Source organism: Elaeis guineensis, chromosome 7 (assembly GCF_000442705.2).
Source record: "Elaeis guineensis isolate ETL-2024a chromosome 7, EG11, whole genome shotgun sequence".
Taxonomy (NCBI): Eukaryota; Viridiplantae; Streptophyta; class Magnoliopsida; order Arecales; family Arecaceae; genus Elaeis; species Elaeis guineensis.
In genome coordinates, this window is record NC_025999.2 from 74,108,841 (window position 1) to 74,130,440 (window position 21,600).

Sequence of the window (21,600 nt, forward strand, 5' to 3'; positions counted from 1 at the left end):
AGGGCAATATGGCCAAACTTCTTGCATGAGTGACATTGGATTTGAGACAGATCCTTCAGTTTGACCCGTGCAGCCAAAATGAGAGAACAATTAGGGTTGGAGGAGATGATTTTCTTCTGAGTTTCTTCAGTAATCAACTCAGAAAGGGCAGTGTCAATAGATAGAAGAGGAGATCTATACAAAATAGAGGTCCGAACAAACTCAAACTCATTATGAAAAGCCATTAAAAGCTGGACAAGACGGTACTCTTCATGAAACTAATAATAAAGTTTAGCATCATGGGTCCAATTGGGCTCCATCAGGACAAGTTGATCTCAAATCAGAGACATCTGAGAATGAAAGTCAGCCATGGATTGCTCTGGTTATTGCTTGAGATTGTGAATGTCTAGTTCGAGTTTGTATTTGAGGACAAAATTCATTTGATTATATCGCTTGATGAGAAAATTTCAAACCTCCTTTACGGTGTCGAACTTGCTGAATTGCAGGCTGATAGATATACCGACAGTATTTGAAATCTATGTCATGATCTTGTTGTTATTGATTTTTCATTGAGCAAAGGAGTCGCTAGATTCGACAGGATATGGAATGTCACTAGTAACGTACTTTCAAAGCTCTCGTCCTTTTAGAAAAATCTTCATCATGAAGGACCATTGGCTGTAATTGGTCCCATCCAACTTGACCATAATTGGTTAAGCCACTTCAGTCATTATAAACCGATGCATTTGGACTGGTTCAGATTAGAAGCCTCACGTAGAGAAGAGGAGCCAGGGGAGGCACTAGATCTGCATGGATTAGAAGTAAGGAGCTGTAGGAGAGAGTTAGGGCCTTATTCTTAAGGTCGATGGAGCCGATCTGGAGGCAGGCGAAGGGGACTAGGTCAGCATGGGTGGTAAAGAGGGTGGGGAGATGGAAGATGATGGCATCGATGTTGGGGAGGTGTTGGAGATGGCCAGAGTGGAGGAGGAGGGAGAGGGCCGAGACAGCGATTTGGATGGTGGGGAGCTGGTGGGGGATCCAGATCTCGACCGACAGGCAGTGATCGGGATCTGGACGGTGCAGCAGTGGTAGTGGCAGAGGAGGCGAGGGGGCCTGGGTGCGGCTGCATCAGGGACAGAGGGGGAGGCGGAGGGGCCGAGTGTGGCAGTGGCAGAGGATGGTGCAGCATGTTGGATGTATGCCCTATAAGCCAATCTTGGCTGATACATATCATATTTTTAGGATATATTTTTGTACTTTATGGATATTTAGATTACTATTCATATTTTATGTATCCATGAATCATCCAAGAGATTAACAAGATGATGGCACATATTCTCAAAGAGTTGAGAATTTGAGATGTGTCATTGATGGTTAATTTCTAAATTGCTCCTGATCAAAGGATCATCATGGGGATGGTGATAGATCCGGATAGACCAGTACATGGATCGCTTCCTTCAGATAGATGAGTCTCAAGTCTGTGGTGTACTGACACTGTTGTGAGAGTGCAGATGGTTGTTAGAAAATAACTAGCACTGAGCATGACCAACAAAAAAAGTCACATGGATGTCTGCTCACTCATTAATGACTTTTCGATACTGCAGTTGTATGACTGGTCCTTTGATCTGAGATGATACTACTGCTCGCAGTGAGGCTACTGGAGTTTGACTGATACATAAACATTAATCTCAATAAGCCATTGTAGTGGATGTTGATGACAGTTGATCCACTGTAGGAATAGGATATGCATCAAGATGGGATCTATCGATCCTAGCAGAAGAGAGTAGTCCTATGAGATTTAAGAAGCTGAGTCTTTAAGTCTATGGCCATAGCAGAGTAATTAATAAAATAAAGTTTTTATGAGTATCATATATGGACTCGAGCTGATTGAATCTATCATATGATCGATGATGAGGTTTGACGATTCATCCATGATCTGTCATCTGGTCGGGACTCACGATAGAGGGACTGTATCATACGTTAACTGCACCTAGAAGTTCATTACCTTTTATTCTAATGGATTGTCACTACATACTGCTAGATGTCACTGGTAGATTGTGAGACCCACGAGCATTATCTTGATGATCGATGATCCTCGATGTACAGAGTTGGAATGGTTCCAATCCATTTAAAAGAGTTTCAATGATATTGTGATAGAGATCATAATATATCTCACTACTAGATAGAATAGAACCTATGGAGTTGCACACAAAGAGATTTTTTACTGATCAGATGGTTGAATTATGATTATGAATCATGATAGGATTTGATTATCAATTTGATTGATGATTGATCCAATGCAAAAGTTACAATCAAGTAACTCGCTAAAAAGTTGGGGAGTCATAGGAGGATTAATTAGCAATTGGATTGCTAATTGATTCAATTTGATTGAGCTATGGAGCTTGCATCAAGTCTAATTAAATTAGATTTAATTTGACTTGACATGAATTTGATTTGATCAAGCTTAATTGGATTATGAGATAACCAAATTGCATGGAAGGATGATTCCTTGTTGAATCAGGATTTGAGTTTACCTTAATTTCTAATTAGATTAAGATTTAAATAAAAATATTTGAGTTACTATTTAGACTAAAAATTTTTATCTTCATGGGTGCACCAAATCCTAATTGAATTAGGATTTGATTAAGTTTGACTCAAGCACCAAGAGAGAGTCTAAAAGGACTAGGACTCCTTCTCTAATTAAGTGACATCTAATCTAAATAGTTTGGACTCCAAATCAGATTTAAATTTTTATCTATTTGAGTCTAATCAATTTTTAATATGATTATAATTGGTTAGAGTTTAAATTAATTTAAATTAGTCACCTAAAGAAGAGTCCTTAGATCTTAAAGCTCTCACTTTTCATGCACCAAATACAAGCCCCACGACCACCTTTTATTAGCACCTAATTTTCTCTTTTATCCATGAGGTATGGTGCATGAAAGGAGTTCATGCAATCACCTTTTACCGTGAGATATGGGGTGCACAAAAATAAGGTGGTGGGTGGCATCAAAAAGCTAGAGTCCAAGGAGAGTTGGACTCTTATCTCCTTCCTAAACTCAATCTCCTCTCTCTATTTAAACAAAGAACTTTATGGGATGTTGGATGGCTGATAGAGATCAGGTTTTGATACCACAAATTAGAGGTCGCATGAGAAAAATCCAAGGGAGAGGTGCGACGTGATGGTCATGGAGGGTGTGAGGTATGTTTGTTTCAATCCTTTCTTTCTTACCAACAACCAAGGGTTGGTTGTTGGGGACTCTCTTCTCTCTTTTTGTCCTTGTTTAGTCATTAGTTTTTCTTCTTCTCTTTATCCAAAAGTTGGATAAAATTCTTACATCTCTAGCATAGAGATTTGGTGCATGGGTTTAAAAAAAAAGAGAAGAAAAGGTTCTTCTCATGATCTCTAGCATAGAGATCAACATCCTCCTATCTTCTTCTTCTCTAAAAGTTCTTAAGAAAAAAGAAGATTTTTTAACCGTCAAGATATGATTTTTACAAGAGAGCTAGCACTCTGGTGAGATCAATAAGCTTCTGATCAGATCAAAATCTCATGTGGATACCTGTAGAGGTCGGACATTTGTGTAGCTTCAAGGGACCTTCGAAATGCATCTATGATCATCAGTTCATGGTGAAGATCGACTCGTGTCAAGGTATGAAGTTTATTTATCTTTTTCTATTTAATTTCTGTATCTGAATCCTATCTCATATATAATGATCCTGTTTATGATTTTAAAATTTGATCTTATACATGCTTAAATTAAATTAGATTTAATCTAAAATTTTTTAAATTCTACTGCATACTTGTTTTGAAAATTTTTACATGCATGAAACCATAAAATTTCAATAATGGTATCAAAGCCACATCATATGTATGAGATTATAATTTAAATCTGAAATCTGTAGAGAAAAATTTTAGATCTAGAAGTTTTTTGATATCGTTCTAACATAAGGTTGCCTTGGCATAACTTGTTATGCTGTATGGTTGTTCTAAAATGATATTAAAATTTTTAATTAAATAAAATTTTAGATTTAATTTTTCAATATATATATGATATATATTTTATTGTTTAGATCTGAAAAGAATTTCAAGATCTATTTTGATTCATATATATGATATATGAAAGTATGTTTAGGGTTGAAATTTGTTTCTATGACTTGAACTTATTCATGTATATGATATATGTTTGTATATATGATCTGAAAATTATTTCAAGATCAAAACATACTTTTTATGTAAAGAATTTAGATCTAAAAATTTTAATTTAAGATCTGAAATTAATATTTGTGCATGAGGGATTGATCATAGGTAGATCAAATTAGGTCATGTAATGGGATTATATCTAGAATTTCTGATTTATCATATTGGATCTAGATCGATTTAGCAGTTGATCAAATTGAGTCAAATATTAATTAAGATGAGGTCAATAGAGCTTAAGATCATATAATTATTGCTGATCGAATCGATTGACATCCATATATAGAATCGATTAACCTAAGGATCTAATTCAGCTTTATGATTCGAATCTGATTCACCTAAGCTAGCCTATTTAGATCAATTAACCAATTGATGTCTAAGACAAGTAATTGAAATGTGGTTATTTAATTGGTTCCATTAGCTGATCTGACTAATTTATTAGTGTCTAAGAAAAGCAATGGGGGGACCCCCACTAATCTCTACTTATCTATCAAATTTGAAAGATTGAGTCTCAAATATAGTTGCTTGGCGGTTTGATTTTACCCATGCTTATTAGATCAGTCATATGATGATCAATTAGATGAGACCTAAACCAAAGCTCTCCATAAATATTAAGTCCAATGGTCTTCCACCATTGTAGATGTGCGAGCGTGCTACTGACGTTGATTGTTCTCGACTGGTCACAGTGGTTCAGTTACATCGAAAATATGCAACCACTCTATTAGCAAAGAGTTACTCCAGGGTAAAGATAGGGTTGGACCCAATAATTGTTAGGTGAGGGATCCAATGACGGCTTTGCATCTTCTTGTGAACGATAGGTCTAACTTAACTAAGGAGTATGGGCAATAACTGTTAGGTGAGCCCATATGACTTAGAGACTAAGTAGCTGCAATATGCTTAGAGAAGCATCTGAACAAAGAGTTGTCTACACATCGATGTTCGTGTTATAATAATTGTTAGGTGAGGTGCACGATATCGGTGGGATCACAGCATCCACTAGAAATTCAATTATCATGTTAGGATTTTTGTTTCTCTACCCAGAGAGTATAAAAGATCTGATAAAATAGTATGAGTCTTTTTTGTATCTAAAAATTTTTAGAATAAATTATGAAATAAGTATAAATATCTAATTAAAATCTTTGCTCTCTGATGTTCATTGTATCAGTTTTCAATCATCTAACTTGAATCCTAGATATCAACCGTTTAACCGAAACTAATTATATAGACTAGCTCACAAACCTAAGAATCATTCTTAAAATTAAATAATATTCTCTACCAGATTATTCTGATGTTAACGACCTATCCAACTCAAAGTCAACGAGCTATACTTAATGAGTGGATAGACAATGACAATAAAGATAGGAGCTATATGTTGAAGTCCATGTTAGATGAACTCCAACGTATGCATGAGCATATGTTCACTGCCAACGACATATTAATTCATCTACAAGTGTTGTGAGGTGATTAGAGTCGCACAGTGCATGAGATGTGTAATGGACAGTCAATCTATGATCGTTATTTGATAATAATCAAAAAATTTAAAAGGCTCAACATGATCATGCATTAGAAATTACTTATGGATTTGATCCTGCGATCTCTATTTAGTTTATATAGATAATTCATGGTAAACTACCAAATGAATGATCGTTTTGGTATCTTATCTGAATTGGTCAAATTATTGCTAACAAAAGAATCTTGAAAGAGCTCAGAAGTAAATACCTGAAGAGCCTAAAGAAATAAAGACACGTCTAGAGTAGGCATATCGAAATTGCTTAATACTATCCTTACAATTTTCTCTTCTTTCAGTTGAGTTTTAGACTCTAGTGTTTTTATATAGAGTCTATGAAAAGATGCAGTGCTGAGGAAGTAATCCTTAAAATTAACAATAGGATAAGAGTTGCCGCTGTGGCCATGGGTATCTATCCTTTGTGATCATCGTTTGAATTTATTTCTTAGAGATAGTCTCTATTATTTGCATGGTGATTCATCTGTGAACTTAATTGAGCAAGCAGTGAATGCCATTGAATTTGAGAGATCCAGAGTTGAGATAATTTTTGAGTATATGTGGGACCTTAGGCTAAGTCATATTGGAGAAAAAATGATTAACAAACTGAAGAAATATGAGCTTTGGGCTCATTGACTGTTGAGTCATATCTAGTTTGTACATTATCTCTTTGAGAAAATATGACTAAGTTACTCTTATGGGATAAAAGAAAAAAGATCACTAAGATACTTTTTCTTGTACACATTTGATGTATGTAGCCCATATGATGAGCTAACAAAAGGAGTTATCTCTACTTCATTACCTTTACCGATAATCGATCATGGTATGGATATGTATATGAGATACAAATCTAATATTTTTGAAAGGTTTAAAAAATTTAGATATAAGTAGAAAAATAAATCAAAAAATTTTAAAGGTACTTTGATCAGATCGCGGATGCAATACCAATAAAAAAAATTTCTTGATTATCTTATAAAATGACATAGTTTCATATTGGACCGCTCTTAGTACATCTCAGCTCAACGAGATAATTAAGAAGAGTCATAAGACCATATGAGATATAGTCTGATCCATAATGAACTTCACTGATTTATTTTTATTTCTTTATAAACATACTTTATTTCTATGAAATTGGATTCTCTCTAAATCTGTTCCTACCATACTATATGAGATATGGCATGATGAGAACTGAATCTTGTTATTTCAAGATCCAAAGATGTCCAGCATGTATCGAGGACAGCAAGTAGATATATTAGAGGATAGATCTATAAAGCTCATCCTAAAAGAGTTTGGGATACTACTTTTCTTCTGAAAAAATTACAATGTGATTGTGATCCGACATGCTATCTTTTTGAAAAATTATTTAACCAAGATAAAGCAGTGGGAGAAAAGTTAAGCTCGAAGAGAGTGTCTCTGAAGAGCAGCGAATCATAGGACCTAAAGAACCTATTCATGATGAACCAATATACATATATTCCTCCTCCATCTCATATATATAGTAGAATCTCCCATCCTCTCGAAAGGTACTTGGGTATGCTTAACAGAGGATGTAGAAAAAATTATTTCTTATAGGAGATAGGGAACATAGAGATGATCCTAAAATCTACAACGAGGCAATGTTAGACATCGACTCTAAGAAAGATATGTGAATTAGCTTTTCTAACTAGATATCTTTTGAAGATTTTTATATGGAATAGCTTATGGATTTCACTTCTTGTGATAAGTGATCACAAACACTATAATAATCTTGGAGTTGGAACATTCATTTCGATGATATGATCAAATTGTTTGATCAGAAATGAAAAATTATATATTTTTAAAAGGGTTAGTGGGAGTGTCCAATACTGACATCGATTAAAATATAGTTGTATATAGAATTCTTCATGAAAGACATAAAGCAAGCATCCTTAAGATCTAGAGATAGATGCAATTGGATGCTTGTATTTTCACAAATAAAGTACAGAGATTAAATGCTGAAAGGGTTCAGCATAAAAATCTCGAAGAGAGGTCTGCTATCCTTTTGGACATAAATATATGTCATGTAATGTACTTAAACTGATATAGTTAATACTGTAAATGTCACAAGTAGATATCAGTTGTATCCAGGCTGAGAGTGCTAGATTGCTGTGAAAACATCCTTAAGTACTTAAGAAGAACTAAGAATTTATTTTTAATTTGAAAAAGGATCAAAGCTAGGAGTAGGAGGATACACCAATTCAGTTTATATGTCTGATGTTGATGATAGAATATCTACATCATAGGTGTGTTCCTATGTCGATATCTTGAAAGAGTTTCAAGTAATCGATTGATGGAAGCTGAGTACACTATAGATGTGTAGGATGTATTCTGATTTTAATGTTAGTTGCAGAATTAGGCGTCATGCCATCAGATATCATGACACTATACTGTAAAGACAATGGCACCATAGTCTTTGCTAAGGAGTCTAGGTCTCACCAGATATCCAAGCACATAGAACAGCAGAATATGCGACAACCTCAAGTAGAAATACATAGAGGTGCAGAGAGCAAACTCTACATGAGATGTGGATAACTCATTGGTGAGTTACTTAGCTAGCCAAAAATTAAAGTCTATCTTGAGAAGATGGGGCTTGGTACATGGCAGATTGGCTTTAGTGCAAGTAGGAGATTGTTGAATATATGTCCTAGAAGCCAATCTTGACTGACACATATCATATTTCAAGGATATATTTTTATACTTTATGGGCATTTATATTATCATTCATATTTTATGTATCTATGAATCATCCAAGGGATTAACAAGATGATGACACATTCTCAAAGAGTTGAGAATGTGAGACATGTATCATTGATGGTTAATTCTTAAATTACTTCTGATCATAAGATCATCATGAAAATGATGATTGATCCGGATGATCAGTGCATAGATCGCTTCCTTCGGATAGATGAGTCTTGAGTCTGCAGTGTAGTGATACTGAGCGAGAGTGCAGATGGTTGTTAGAGAATAACTAGCACTGAGCGTGACCAACATGAGAAGTCACATGGATGTCTGCCCACTCATTAGTGACTTTTTCGATGCTGTAGTTGTATGATTGGTCCTTTGACCTGAGTGGCACTACTGCTCGTAGTGAGGCTGTTGGAGTTTAACTGACACATAAACATTAATCTCAATGAGCTATTGTAGTAAATATTGACAATAGTTGGTCCACTGTAGGAGTAGGGTACGCATCAAGATGGGATCTATCGATCCTAGTAGAAAAGAATAGTCCTATGAGATTTAAGAAGCTGAGTCTTTAAGTCTATGACCATAACAGAGTGATTAATGAAAAAAAATTTCTATGAGTATCACATATAGACTCGAGCTGATTGAATCTATCAAATGATCGATGATAAGATTTGATGATTCATCCATGATCTGCCATCTAGTCGGAACTCATGATAGAGGGACTGTATCATACGTTAACTATACCTAAAGGTTCATCACTTTTATTCTACTAGATTGTCACTACATACTGCTAGGTATCACTGGTGAATTATGAGATTCACGAGCATCATCTTGATGATCGATGATCCTTGATAGGTAGAGTTGGAATGGTTCTAATCCATTGAAAAGAGTTTCAATGATATTGTGATAGGGATCACAATATATCTCACTACCAGACAGAATAAAACTTATTGGATCACACACAAAGAGATTTTTGACTGATCAGATGGTTGAATTACGATTATGAATTGTGATAGGATTTGATTATCAATTTGATTGGTGATTGATCCAATATAGAAGTTATAATCAAGTAACTCGCTAAAGAGTTGGTGAGTTATAGGAGGATTAATTAGCAATTGAATTGCTAATTAGCTTAATTTGATTGAGCTATGGAACTTGCATCAAGTCTAATTAAATTAGATTTAATTTGACTTGCATAGATTTGATTTAATTAAGCTTAATTGGGTTATAAGATAACCAAATTGTATGGAAGGATGATTTCTTGTTGAATCAGAATTTGAGTTTGACTTAATTTCTAATTAGACTAAGATCTAAACAAGAATGTTTGAGTTCTTATTTGGATTAAAAATTCTCATCTTCATCGGTGCACCAAATCCTAGTTGGATTAGGATTTGATTGAGTTTGATTCAAGCACCAAGAGAGAGTCCAAAAGACTAGGACTCCTTCTCTAATTAAGTGATATCTAATCTAAATAGTTTGGGCTCTAAATCAGATTTAAATTTTTAACTATTTGGGTCTAATCAATTTCTAATATGATTAGAATTAGTTAGAGTTTAAATTGGTTTAAATCAGCTACCTAAAGAAGAGTCCTTAGATCTTAAAACTCTCCCTTTTCATGCACCAAATACAAGTTCCATGCCCACCTTTTATTAGCAATTAATTTTCTCTTTTATCCATGAGGTATGGTGCATGAAAGGAGTTCACGCAATCACCTTTTCCCGTGAGATATGGGGCACACAAAAATAAAGTGGTGGGCGGCATCAAAAAGCTAGAGTCCAAGGAGAGTTGGACTCTTATCTCCTTCCTAAACTCAATCTCCTCTCTCTATTTAAACAAGGGACCTTATGGGGCATTGGATGGCTGATAGAGATCAGGTTTTGATGCCACAAATCAGAGGTCTTGTGCATGAGAAAAATCCAAGGGAGAGGTGTGACGTGATGGTCATGGAGGGCGTGAGGTATGTTTGCTTCAATCCCTTCTTTCTTACCAACAACCAAAGGTTGGTTGTTGGAGACTCTCCTCTCTCTTTTTTGTCCTTGTTTGGATATGGATTTTTTTTTCTCTTTATCCAAAAGTTGGATAAAATTTCTATATCTCTAGCATAGAGATTTGGTGCATGGGTTTAAGGAAGAAAAGAGAAGAAAAGATTCTTCTCATGATCTCTAGCATAGAGATCAACATCCTCCTATCTTCTTCTTCTTCTCTAAGAGTGTCTTGAGAGAAAAGAAAATTTTTTAACCGTCAAGATGCGATCTCTACATGGGAGCTAGCACTCCAGTGAGATCAATAAGCTTCTAATCAGATCGAAGTCTCGTGTGGATATCCGTAGAGGTCGGACACTTGTGCGGCTTCAAGGAATCTTCGGAAGACATCCATGATCATCAGTTCGCGGTGAAGATCGACTCGTGCCAAGGTATGAAGTTTATTTATTTTTCTCTATTTGATTTCTATATGTGAATCCTATCTCACATATGATAATCCTATTTGTAGTTTTAAGATTTGATTTTATGCATGCTTAAATTAAATTAGATTTAATCTAAATTTTTTTAAATTTCACTGCATACTTATTTTGAAAATTTTTGCATACATGTAATCATGAAATTCCAACATAGCAATGGCAGTGGTAGAGAAGCCGAGTGCAGCAGTGGCAAAGATAGAGGACGGTGCAGTAGGAGACGGCGGAGGCGGTGGCGAGGAGGGAGATGGCAGAATCAGCTTGGTCATGGATGAGAGACTGGGCAAAGGGATCAAGGAGACGGATGAGGGAGGGGCAATATTTTTGGGTGAAAGGGATAGTGAGGGTTGATTTTGGATGAAGGGATTGGAGTTGCGGTCATGAGATTGATAGGTGGTGGAGATGGATGGTGGGCGTAGGATGAAAAAGATTAGGAGGATGAGGGAAATGAAAATGGTTACGACTCTGATATCGTGTCGAGAATTCAACTTTCATACCATTATGCTTGGGGTTTACCCCATTAAATATACAACTAAGGGCTTATATAAGACAAGTACCAACCCATCATACAGCAATGCCCAGCCCATCATATAGCTATGCTGATCAATACATCCCAAATAGGGACACATCCCAAATAGACACTTCTCAAATATGGAGACATATCCTAACAAAAAGAAGGTTCAGTAGCAAATTCACTTTTTTACACATATCTTTCAAAAGATCCTGAATTAAGAAGCAAAAAAAAAAAGCAAAAAGAATACGAATGATTATCGAATTAGGCTTTCCCCTTACTAATGAGAAAAGAACTACCAAATATATTTTTACATTTTTACAATTTGCTCAATTGTTTTCACAAGTTTCGATCATGAAATTTTTCATAAAGCAAATCTCAATGAAAAATTTTAAGATTTTTTTGCATGTATACCTTCCTAAACATTCAAATTTACGTGAATATTCTTTCAAAATTGATATTTGTATATATATCTTCATAAAATACTTATTTTGCATATATATCCTTCTTTTTTTTATTTTTTTATATATGTACCCGCTTCATTTAATGCTGTTAAAAAATTAATAGTTTAAAATTTAAATGACTAAAATATCCTTATAAGTAGATGTGGAAAAAAAATTTAGAAGAATATACATACAAATAGCAATTTCATAAGCATATTCATGCAAATTTAAATATTTAGAAGGATATACATACAAAAAAATTTAATTTAATTTTTATCTATTTTATCGAGATAGATTCAGATCCTCTTACTCTATAATGTGTAACATATTACATAATATTACAACACAATGATAATATTATATAATATTTTATTTATTAAAATATTTTATTATATTTTATTTTTATACAAGATGGGACGATTATGTCCATCTTATAATAGCATAATATATCTTATACACTTCACAAAAATATTTTCGATAAAAATTTTTATAACAAAATATAATAAGATTATAAATTTTTATTATTACATAATATCCAAATCTATAACTATATCCATTCTATGCAAATATACAAGCTATTCATCTAATATCAAGTTTAGATCATTTTCTTAGAAGCATATTATTATACATTAGAGGAATCATGGATAGTTACGATCTATTTATTTTTTAGATAAAATAATTTTGATCTATCATTTGATAAAAAGATCATTTTATCTATATAAATTAATAAATTGAGTAAATTTATTATTTTAGTTGTATATATTAATTTTTCTCTATTAGAATAAAGAAAGAATTAATAAACTAAGTAAGGTATATTTATGTTAAGAATTTTTTGCATATATACCTTTTTAAATATTCAAATTTACATGAATACTCTCATAAAATTATTATTTACATATATATCCTTATAATTTTTTTTATGCATCTATCTATAAAGATATTTTAATCATTTTAATTTTAAACCATTATTTTTTAATGGTGTTAGATAATATGAGTATATATGTAAAAAAAAAATTATGAAGATACATACAGATATTAATTTTAAAAAAATATTTATATAAATTTGAATATTTAGAAGATATACATATAAAAAATTTAAAATTTTATTTCTGCACCGTAAGCCAATTAAAGCTGGACAGCAACAACTGACTCAATTCAACTTTAAATCCATCATCGCATTTTAGGAACAATACAAGTGAGACCACAGTTACATGTACGATCGCATACGAGGCCTCACAATGGATTGAGCTCCGTCGACATAGATCGTGGTACCAGTCATGTAGCAGGACTCATCTCCCACCAAGTACAATACAGTGGAAGCAAGATCATTCTTAGGGTTGAGCCATCTCAGAAGCGGCATCACATCCTTTGTAGAATTCTCTGCCTTCTCCTTCCCCACCGAAAGAGGATACTCATCTCCCAAGTGCAAGCCACGGGCAATTGCATTGACTCTTATCTTGTACTTGCCAATCTCCATTGCTGATAACTGTGATGTAAAGAATGGTTTCAGCAATATAAATTACTTTTAACTCAATCTAAGGACATGAAACAGAATAGATACTAATACGATCATATTAGGATAATGTATCCTGTACGATATTGTTGTTGCAGCTGCTTTCTTCAAAAGGATAGTAGGAGAAATTCAGTATGCAATCCGAATACACATTATATCTGAGGAAATCAACAATGAAAGGAATCACCATTACAAAGGCCCACCTTTTCAATCCATCATTAGCTAGGAGGCCCATACCCTTTTCAATCCATCATTAGCTAGGAGGCCCATACCTCCTTTGCACTTCATGGTGTAAGAATATAGAATAAGGTGGAAGGAAAAGGAATACAACCTGAATGTAATTTCGCCAAGTTGATTTTCTAATAAAGACCTGGTCTATGATGCTGCAGCAGTGTGCTTCGGAATAAGGTCATAATGGAAACAATAACACCAAAGAAAATCCATTCTTTAGAATTATTTTTCCACACTCAAGTTAAAACCCTGAGGGGCTGGTAAAGGAAGAGGCACCATACTGAGATTTACTTATCACTCTCCTAATTAGGGATGTCAAGTATAGGTTATATACACAAAAACATCTTTACTTTGAAGTCTGTCCAACAAGCTTCTCTCATTTACAGTGGTGGAAGAACTGTCAACTTACAAAAGCATCTAGTGATCGGCAAAGCAACGTACATTCTAATTAATTGTTTCTAGCTAACCATTCCTAGATTCCCAATTCATGAATCTTGACCTATAGTGCTTGGGAAAAGAGAGGAGCTCCTCTGGTCATATTCTAAGAACAAAAAATAAGCTTCATTAATTTATTAATGGTGTTACTGGGGACCAAGAACCATGCATGGTAGGAAGGGATGAGATAGAAGAGAAAATATGCAATAATCATAAAACAAGTGCCGACACTTATCACATCAAACTTTTCAAATTTTTTACTTGCGAATTCTTTCCTCTAAATACTGGCAAGCTTATATAATTAGAAATTTGCAGTTCTCCAAGAAGGGCTCCACTGTAATAGCTAAAACATCATCTCAGATTTTCTTAAGCCAAAGTACAGCACACAAACACAGATCTCCTGCCTAAGTCATGGTATTTACTCTAGCCTCCAGTAGAAGCAACTTTAAGATTCAGATTTTAGATAAAGAAATTATCAACACTCAAATATAAATGAAGTATTTTGTCACATTTATCTTGGATCCACCTGCTTGACTGATAAATATTCATATAATACTTAGCACAAATCAGATGTTTTGAAGACATTTCATGCATTTAACAGCTTGAAGTTTTGCATAGGTGGCCTAATTCATTCTGCAATAAAGTATAAACAACAAGTCGGATGTGGATTGTCCATGCTTCGATGATCACTTTGTCAATTGCAAGCTAATCTATCTTCATGTTTTGAATTGGTTGGTCCAAAAGTATTCAAGGCAAACAAAATAGGATCTCAAAAACTTGTTAGGATTTATTACTTGGTTTATTTGTTCCTCTATCTGTCCACCATCAAGCTACAAACACACATTTGTATGTACACAAATGCACGAAAATAGAGATACATGTCTTATTTAAACTTTGGTTTCTCTGATCTGCAACTGCACGATGATTCAGTATGAAATCTAGGAAAGCGATAGCATAACAGTAGAAGTGTCTAGATGCCCACATACTTACCCGAACCAACTGTTGTACAGCAGCCAAACTTGAGCCATATGCAACAGCACCTGGATACAGTCCTCTTTCCGCACCAATGATCTGCGTTAGAAAAACAATGGATCCTCCTGATTTGGAATCCCGCATTCGCTTAGAAACAGCTTTTAGCAGAAACCATGGTGCCATAAGATTAATTTTTATTGTTTTTTGATATTCCTGTTCAGTCATATGTAGACATTCTTGCATCTTCCCTGTCCAAGTAGTTAGATGTACAAAATATTAACACACAAGATATATAACAAATTATTTTAATTATGTTAAATAAATCATCTTAAGCACCAAAATGCCAGCATTTTTGTAATTCTTTTTTATGATCATCTTCCGTGGAACAAATAAACCAACTTATAGTTAACTTATGGTTTAGACTGCAGCTCTGAATTGTTAAATTTTCAGATTATTAGTATATAAATCCATCGATTAAATGGAGAACTATGATAAAAATGCTGTCCCTATTTTTAGCATGATCCTATAAAATTTTTATGTAAGTAAAATACTATATGATATAGTTTTAAATATAGCTGGTTTTGAAGAGAGGGCCCCCACACTAAAGACAACAGATATTTATTGAACAGCATCTGTTTTAGAAATAAATATCCCTGGGACTATATTCTGGAAACAAAGATTTTACATTTTCTTTTGGGGATATGAGCCTAGAACATTCATTCAAAGAAAAAAAAGGACTAAAAGAAACATTTCTATGAAGCATGCGGGTGGGCTCAACTTCTCAGTGGACAAGCATCATCCAAACTAGCTATATTGTGTCCCATTTCATTCTAATTTGATGGTTTTAGATCAGTAATTTTAATAGCTAATTTGTCTAATGCAAAATAAACTGTCAAATGTGATCTAGTCCTTGTTGAAAAGTGAAAATTAACAATCCAGCCAGTTCTATATATCTAAAAGAGGGATGAAAAGAATAAAGAGATTAATAAATCTTCAAATGTTCTTTGCTAACTTTTCATTCAGTGTTTAGTAACTCTCAGCTAATTTCCCTTCTCTTTTTGGATTTGATCTCTTCATCAACTTTTAGGAAATCAGAAACTTTAATTTCAGATTTGAGGCTTCTTACTTTCCCAGATCTAGTAATATTAAATTCATTGCACCTGCATATCCACTAACAAAGTCGCATGGCCTCACTGTTGGACATACACTGGGAGAGCAACAGAGGATGTAGAGAAAAACTTTATGCGGATACATGAAATTTAATTGAGATTGCAATAGATCACAGAAATAATACTGGAGAATGGAAACACTCTATTGATGTTTACTGACAGGTCCCGTCAAATCAGATGGAGGAAAATTCCGAAAACATAAAGCCTGCTTATCTGGCCACTGAATATTTGACATGAGTGGGTTTGAAGATCTAAGATGAGAAATAAAAGGGAGATAAAATTTTCATAGATCCCCAGAGTTTGGATGATACACTCTGAAGGATCTAATCCAAAAGTATCAAACATTCAGTCCTTTTGTGACTTTCACAAGAAAAAAGAAATGGAGAAAAGGTACAACTTGATATTTAAATTTAACAGGATTTATAAAGTCAAAAATAGAGAAAAAAAGCTCACTCCCACCTTTTCTCATGAGTTTCCTCATTTAAGATTCTTACCAAAATGCCTGAAAACTGTTGATTTTCGTATTCACATTCACCAATTATACTTAAATGTCCTGTCTTAGTTGTGTGTAGCATTAATTTGCCACCAACTTTGTTACATCAATGGTAACAAATAATGTTGACGGCAAGAACAAGTAAGAAGATGCAAAGAAGATTTGCAAATTGATTATCAAAACTGACTCTCATGACCCCAGAAAAAAGAGAGCAAGATTTACAGGTTTGCAAAAGAACATGGTGCAGATAGCAAGTAGAACATTCAAAAAATATGCTCATGTTCGCCCATAATCTTTCTAGACAACTTTTGTAAGGCCTTGATCTATCGGATTGTAAATGTGTTATTTATCAAATATGAGATTTATAATGCTCGCTGGTCACCACTTGTAACACCCGGCCCATTTGGGCCCTAGACCAAGTCCAAAAGCCCAAAGACCATACAAAAAGAAAAAATGGAACGAAGAAGACTCCCAGCGGGAGTCTTCTTCCATCCAAATCACTGGAGGCAAAGTCAAATCCGAGGGGGGTTCGACCTCCCCTCCACTCTATAAGACCCCCTCTCCCCCTCCTAAACAACCCACGATGATCACCGATCCCTCTCGCTTCTTTCTCCCTCTTTTCTTCTGTTGGAGTTGCTGATTGCCTTCACCGTGCCCACCGAAAATCAAGACCGGAGATGCCACCGAAACCAAGGTAAGGTCCCAATCCTTCCTTCTCTCTCTCTTGCTCATCTTCTCACAACCCCAGACCTCGCCACCGGCCATCGGCTTTGCTGGAAATAAATTCCAAAGAAGATCCCCTGTTTTCTCTATATTATTTTGGTTTTTTTCAGTCACTGTTTGCCGTCGTTGGTCACCAGACCCGATCTCTCAACGTCGTCGGAGACTGCCCCACCGACCGGAGTGGTGGTCAGTTGGGGGGGAGGCCCTTGGTTCGGGAACAAGGGGGAGGAAGGACCTCCCCTGTTCCGTGAAGAAGAGGACCGCGCAGGTCCTCTGCTCCCGTGAAAGGAAAAAAAAAAAAGAAAAGAAAAAAAAAGAAAAAAAAAGGAAAAGAAAAGAAAGAAGAAAAGAAAAGAAAGAAAAAGAAAGAAAAAGAGAGAATTTTCTCTCTCTTCTCTCTCTCCTTTCTCTCTCTTTTCTCTCTCCTCTCTCTACCTTCTCTCTCCATTTTTTCTCCCTAGATTCTCTCTCTATTTTCTCTCTCTAGACCTTTCTCTCTCTTTATAGATTTTGTCTCGCTAGGGCCTTTTTACTCTCTTTCTCTCTCTAACTGCATCACAGACCCTAAGATAAATTTGAGATGAAAATAAGATGATCTGAGATTGCTTCGAAATTCGTGCAGTAGATCTGATCCCAATCCGATTCTATTCGAAATTTATAACATTTGATCCATATTGAGTCATCCTGATAGGACCTCTGATGATCTCGATCATGATTGCCTAATTTAGAGGGTACGAAGATTCTCTCTCTAAAACTTTCTCTCTCTAAATTTTTTTCTCTCTTCATGAATTTTCTCTCTCTAGAAGTCTTATGGATCAGTGGAGGATCCAGATACTTAGACAAATCCTAATTTTGGTTAATCCTAAGAGAGGTCGTAGATTTATGCTATTAGGATCGATTATCGGTAATTTTCTCCATATATGATTTTTATATTTGATCAGGATCATGAAGAGATATGATTGTCTGCATAAGATATCGAGTGGAATATTTTGTTAGAGAAATTCATAAATCAAAGAAAAGTATTGATTTCTATGCTTGGATCAGTCACCGATAAAGATAAGAATCCCTATACATGATCACTATTATATATATGCTATTTTACTGTTGGTCTTGCATTATTGATTTTACATCGTCAGATTTGAAATCGATGAATTTATTATATCTGAGATATTGTTATTTGATTTTGAGCATGAGTATGTTATGTCAATATATATATATCAAAGATTGATAGCATGATTATATGGATATGACATATCTAAATTGATCATAATGCAAGTCGGGATTGATTTGATGAAATCAACACATAATGATTAAATAAAAAAAAAGAGATATATGATATGGACTAGCCTTGTCATGTAGAACAATCGGCCAGGAGCTTATGCTTGGGATAGCCCACCAGGAGCTTATGCCTGGGACAGCCCCTACTGACTTACAGGTGAATCAGCCGGCCAGGAGCTCATGTCTGGGACAGCCCACCAGGAGCTTATGCCTGAGACAGCCTCTCATGAGCTTTCGTACATGGGACAGTCGGCCAAGAGCTCATCCTGGGACAACCTTGAAAGGCTTTTAAGTGAAAATTGATTCGGATGATGACTGAGGTATAGACTTGGTTAGTCCAAAGCCAGAAAGAAAAGGTTAAAAATCATGTGATTATGAAAAGAGAAATGAAAGATAAGACATAAAACAATTGTTAAACAAAAGTGTTTCACCTGTTAACATATGATGATGCATCTATTTTAACAAGACAAAAAATTTATGGATGTTTGCATTATTCTGGACATTGAACATGAGATTTTATATTTTATTGCTTATCTTTATTTTCAGATTATATTACTATATCGGTGTGATATGGGAATTCTTATTGGGCTGTAAAGTTTACACCCCTTCATCTTTTTTTTTTCTTCTCAGAGTTACAGGATGCTTATGATTGGCTATGGCTCGGATTTATGGATGAGCAGATGGATAGATAGAATGTCATGATATCTGATCAGAGGATTGAAAGAATTTCAATTGTAATTATGCAAATTTTACTAGTTATTGTTGAAATTAATTATTATGGATGTTAAGGTTGTAATGATTTATTTTGGCCTTGCATTTTCTTTAGGACTTGCTCTAAAGAGTGTGCGGCCATCACGTATCCGAACAACCTGTTGGATTCAGGGCGTGACACCACTCTCACATAACTTCTCATCATGCCATCACAGTGTGATTTGCAATTCCTCACCCTTTTTCCCCTCACAACATCTTTATCAAGGTTCAAGCAAAAGATCAAAATTTTGCTAAGGTCACCATCAAAAAACAGTTGTACAGAAAATAGTAAGCACCACAAATATGTTGCTGCCCTCAGTTTTAGAATATTTTGAAAAGAAACCAAATTAGTCCTGACTACTGGGACACATCATTCCTTCTACCTTGAGTGATTGCTATCACCTAGCCGAGCAGATTTGTCATCGTTGGAGTTTGGCTTAAATTTTGTTAGTTTTTTCTACTCAAACCAAACAAATATAACTGTTTTTTCTCTTTGAACAAGAATAAGATTCTTAGAAGTTTTTTGTGAAAATATGCCTCATAATACAGGTCTACCTTGCTCAAACAAACCCAGCCTAAAAATATACAACCCATAACTAGTCAAATTTTACTTCAAAAAAAAGCATCTATTTTTATTTGTTTTCAGCTCCTGACTATCACCGTTTTGCCCTACCTTTTATTTAATAATCTAGTAATTATGATGTTTGAAATAAATGCTATAAATATTATAAACAAGGTGCATCTGTTCTGACCGTTTACATAGAGATTTCCTTGTAAGCACATCTTTGTAGCCTGTGCGAACTTTTCACTTGTATTGTGCACTAGGGCTAGAAGGTTATGGAAAAACAGTGGTTGTTGAGTAGAAGATGGCTCTTCCAACCATAAGAACCACATAATGGAATCCATGACAGTTGTATATAATTACTATTGTCAAATATTTCTTTCCATTTCCCTACTCAAGCTGAATAATTCCTTTTTCCAATCAATCAATAAATTAAAATTTCCATGACAAAAATAAAATAAGAACTTGACTAAATTCCAGAAAAGAACACATGTAAGATTACTTTTTACCAACTGAAAGAAGCAGATCACTTACGCACCTTCATAGGAATAACAATTAACAAAGCCATCCACTCTCCCCAATAGTTTCCACGCCGTATCCACAGCCTCATCAAAAGTAGCCTCCTTGTCTTCTTCCATATTCAATCCAACCACTTCTAATTGATTGGTTCCCTTCAACAAGCTCACAATTTCCCCCACCATCTCCCTCAGACGATTCTCATCACCCATCAAAACTAACCTATTAATTACAAAACAGTTCATAAAATCAATAAAAACAAATAAAAGAAGACAGATTGATCTAACCGAATTCAACAAAAAGGCGAAGCCTTAAACCTTCATCTACTAGAGCATCGGAAAAATCCAACATCAACACGGACAGAGTAAATATAAGCAAGGAAATATATGATAAATAAATCAGGAGTATTCAATGATAAGGAAAGAAAATCCATCCAAAAAAAAAAACTGAAGAAAAAAAAAAGAAGCAGAGAACTGAAGGCAAAATAGAGGATATGGAAGCAAATACTTGCAGCCAGAGTTAGCGAGGTAGTAAATAATGCCCTTCGAAATCTCATCTCCATCGGATGTCAGCAGAATCCTGTTGCCGGAGTTCTCCATTTCTTGGATTCTATCAAAACCAAGTCAGATTGTAAACACCCACACCTAATTTCAGAGATTCTGAACAGATTACAACGACTAAAAGGAGGAGGAAGGGAGATGGTAGGTATTTGTGGGGACAGAGAACACTGGTTATTAAAAGACCGGAGACGACGACTCGAGTCTTCGCCTCCAAGGGCAAATAAAAGGCGTCAACGATCATCCTTTCGGAGAAGTATCGAACTAGGAATGTGATCGGTCGGATAGGACAATAACGCATCTACCCCGTATTTAAAAATTCCATACCCTGGTCCGTCCTATGCCAATCGGATCGGTTGGATTGGATAATATAGAAACATGGATTAAGTTGAATTGGATCGCATCGGATAGACAAGCAGGGTTAGATCACGAATTAAATAAAATATTAATTTATAATTTCATATGATATATAAAATATATTTTTTTAAAAAATATTTTATTTTATTTATTTATTTTTATATTTATTTTATATATTTTAAAAATAATTAATATAATAAAAAAATATATTTTATGCACGGTATGGATTATAAGCTATCAAACAAATCTTATAA

The 21,600-nt window shown here is 34.7% G+C and overlaps 1 protein-coding gene and 2 long non-coding RNA genes across 5 annotated transcripts; 2 read left to right on the plus strand and 1 right to left on the minus strand.

The window, feature by feature from the left end:
* Positions 1-10,245: 10,245 nt before the first annotated feature.
* Positions 10,246-13,107, plus strand: LOC140859411 (uncharacterized). Of its 2 annotated transcripts, XR_012142873.1 has the most exons (4): positions 10,246-10,338; positions 10,652-10,794; positions 10,994-11,514; positions 12,975-13,107. It is a non-coding gene; the product is annotated as an uncharacterized lncRNA (long non-coding RNA). The 2 variants fall into 2 exon arrangements; XR_012142872.1 differs by lacking the exon at positions 10,246-10,338 and having other exon boundaries at positions 10,348-10,794.
* On the minus strand, positions 12,878-21,242 carry LOC105049008 (uncharacterized). 2 transcript variants are annotated; one of them, XM_010928544.4, is made up of 4 exons: positions 20,944-21,242; positions 20,455-20,654; positions 14,960-15,189; positions 12,878-13,276 (listed from the first exon to the last, which is right to left on the minus strand). In XM_010928544.4, the coding sequence occupies exons 2-4, from the start codon at positions 20,642-20,644 to the stop codon at positions 12,998-13,000; spliced, it is 699 nt and encodes a 232-aa protein (XP_010926846.2). In that variant the 5' UTR covers positions 20,645-20,654; positions 20,944-21,242; the 3' UTR covers positions 12,878-12,997. The 2 variants fall into 2 exon arrangements, with proteins under 2 accessions (XP_010926846.2, XP_010926845.2); XM_010928543.4 differs by having other exon boundaries at positions 20,940-21,241.
* LOC140859412 (uncharacterized) lies at positions 18,297-19,485 on the plus strand. Its single transcript, XR_012142874.1, has 3 exons — positions 18,297-18,924; positions 19,235-19,338; positions 19,431-19,485. It is a non-coding gene; the product is annotated as an uncharacterized lncRNA (long non-coding RNA).
* Positions 21,243-21,600: the final 358 nt, after the last annotated feature.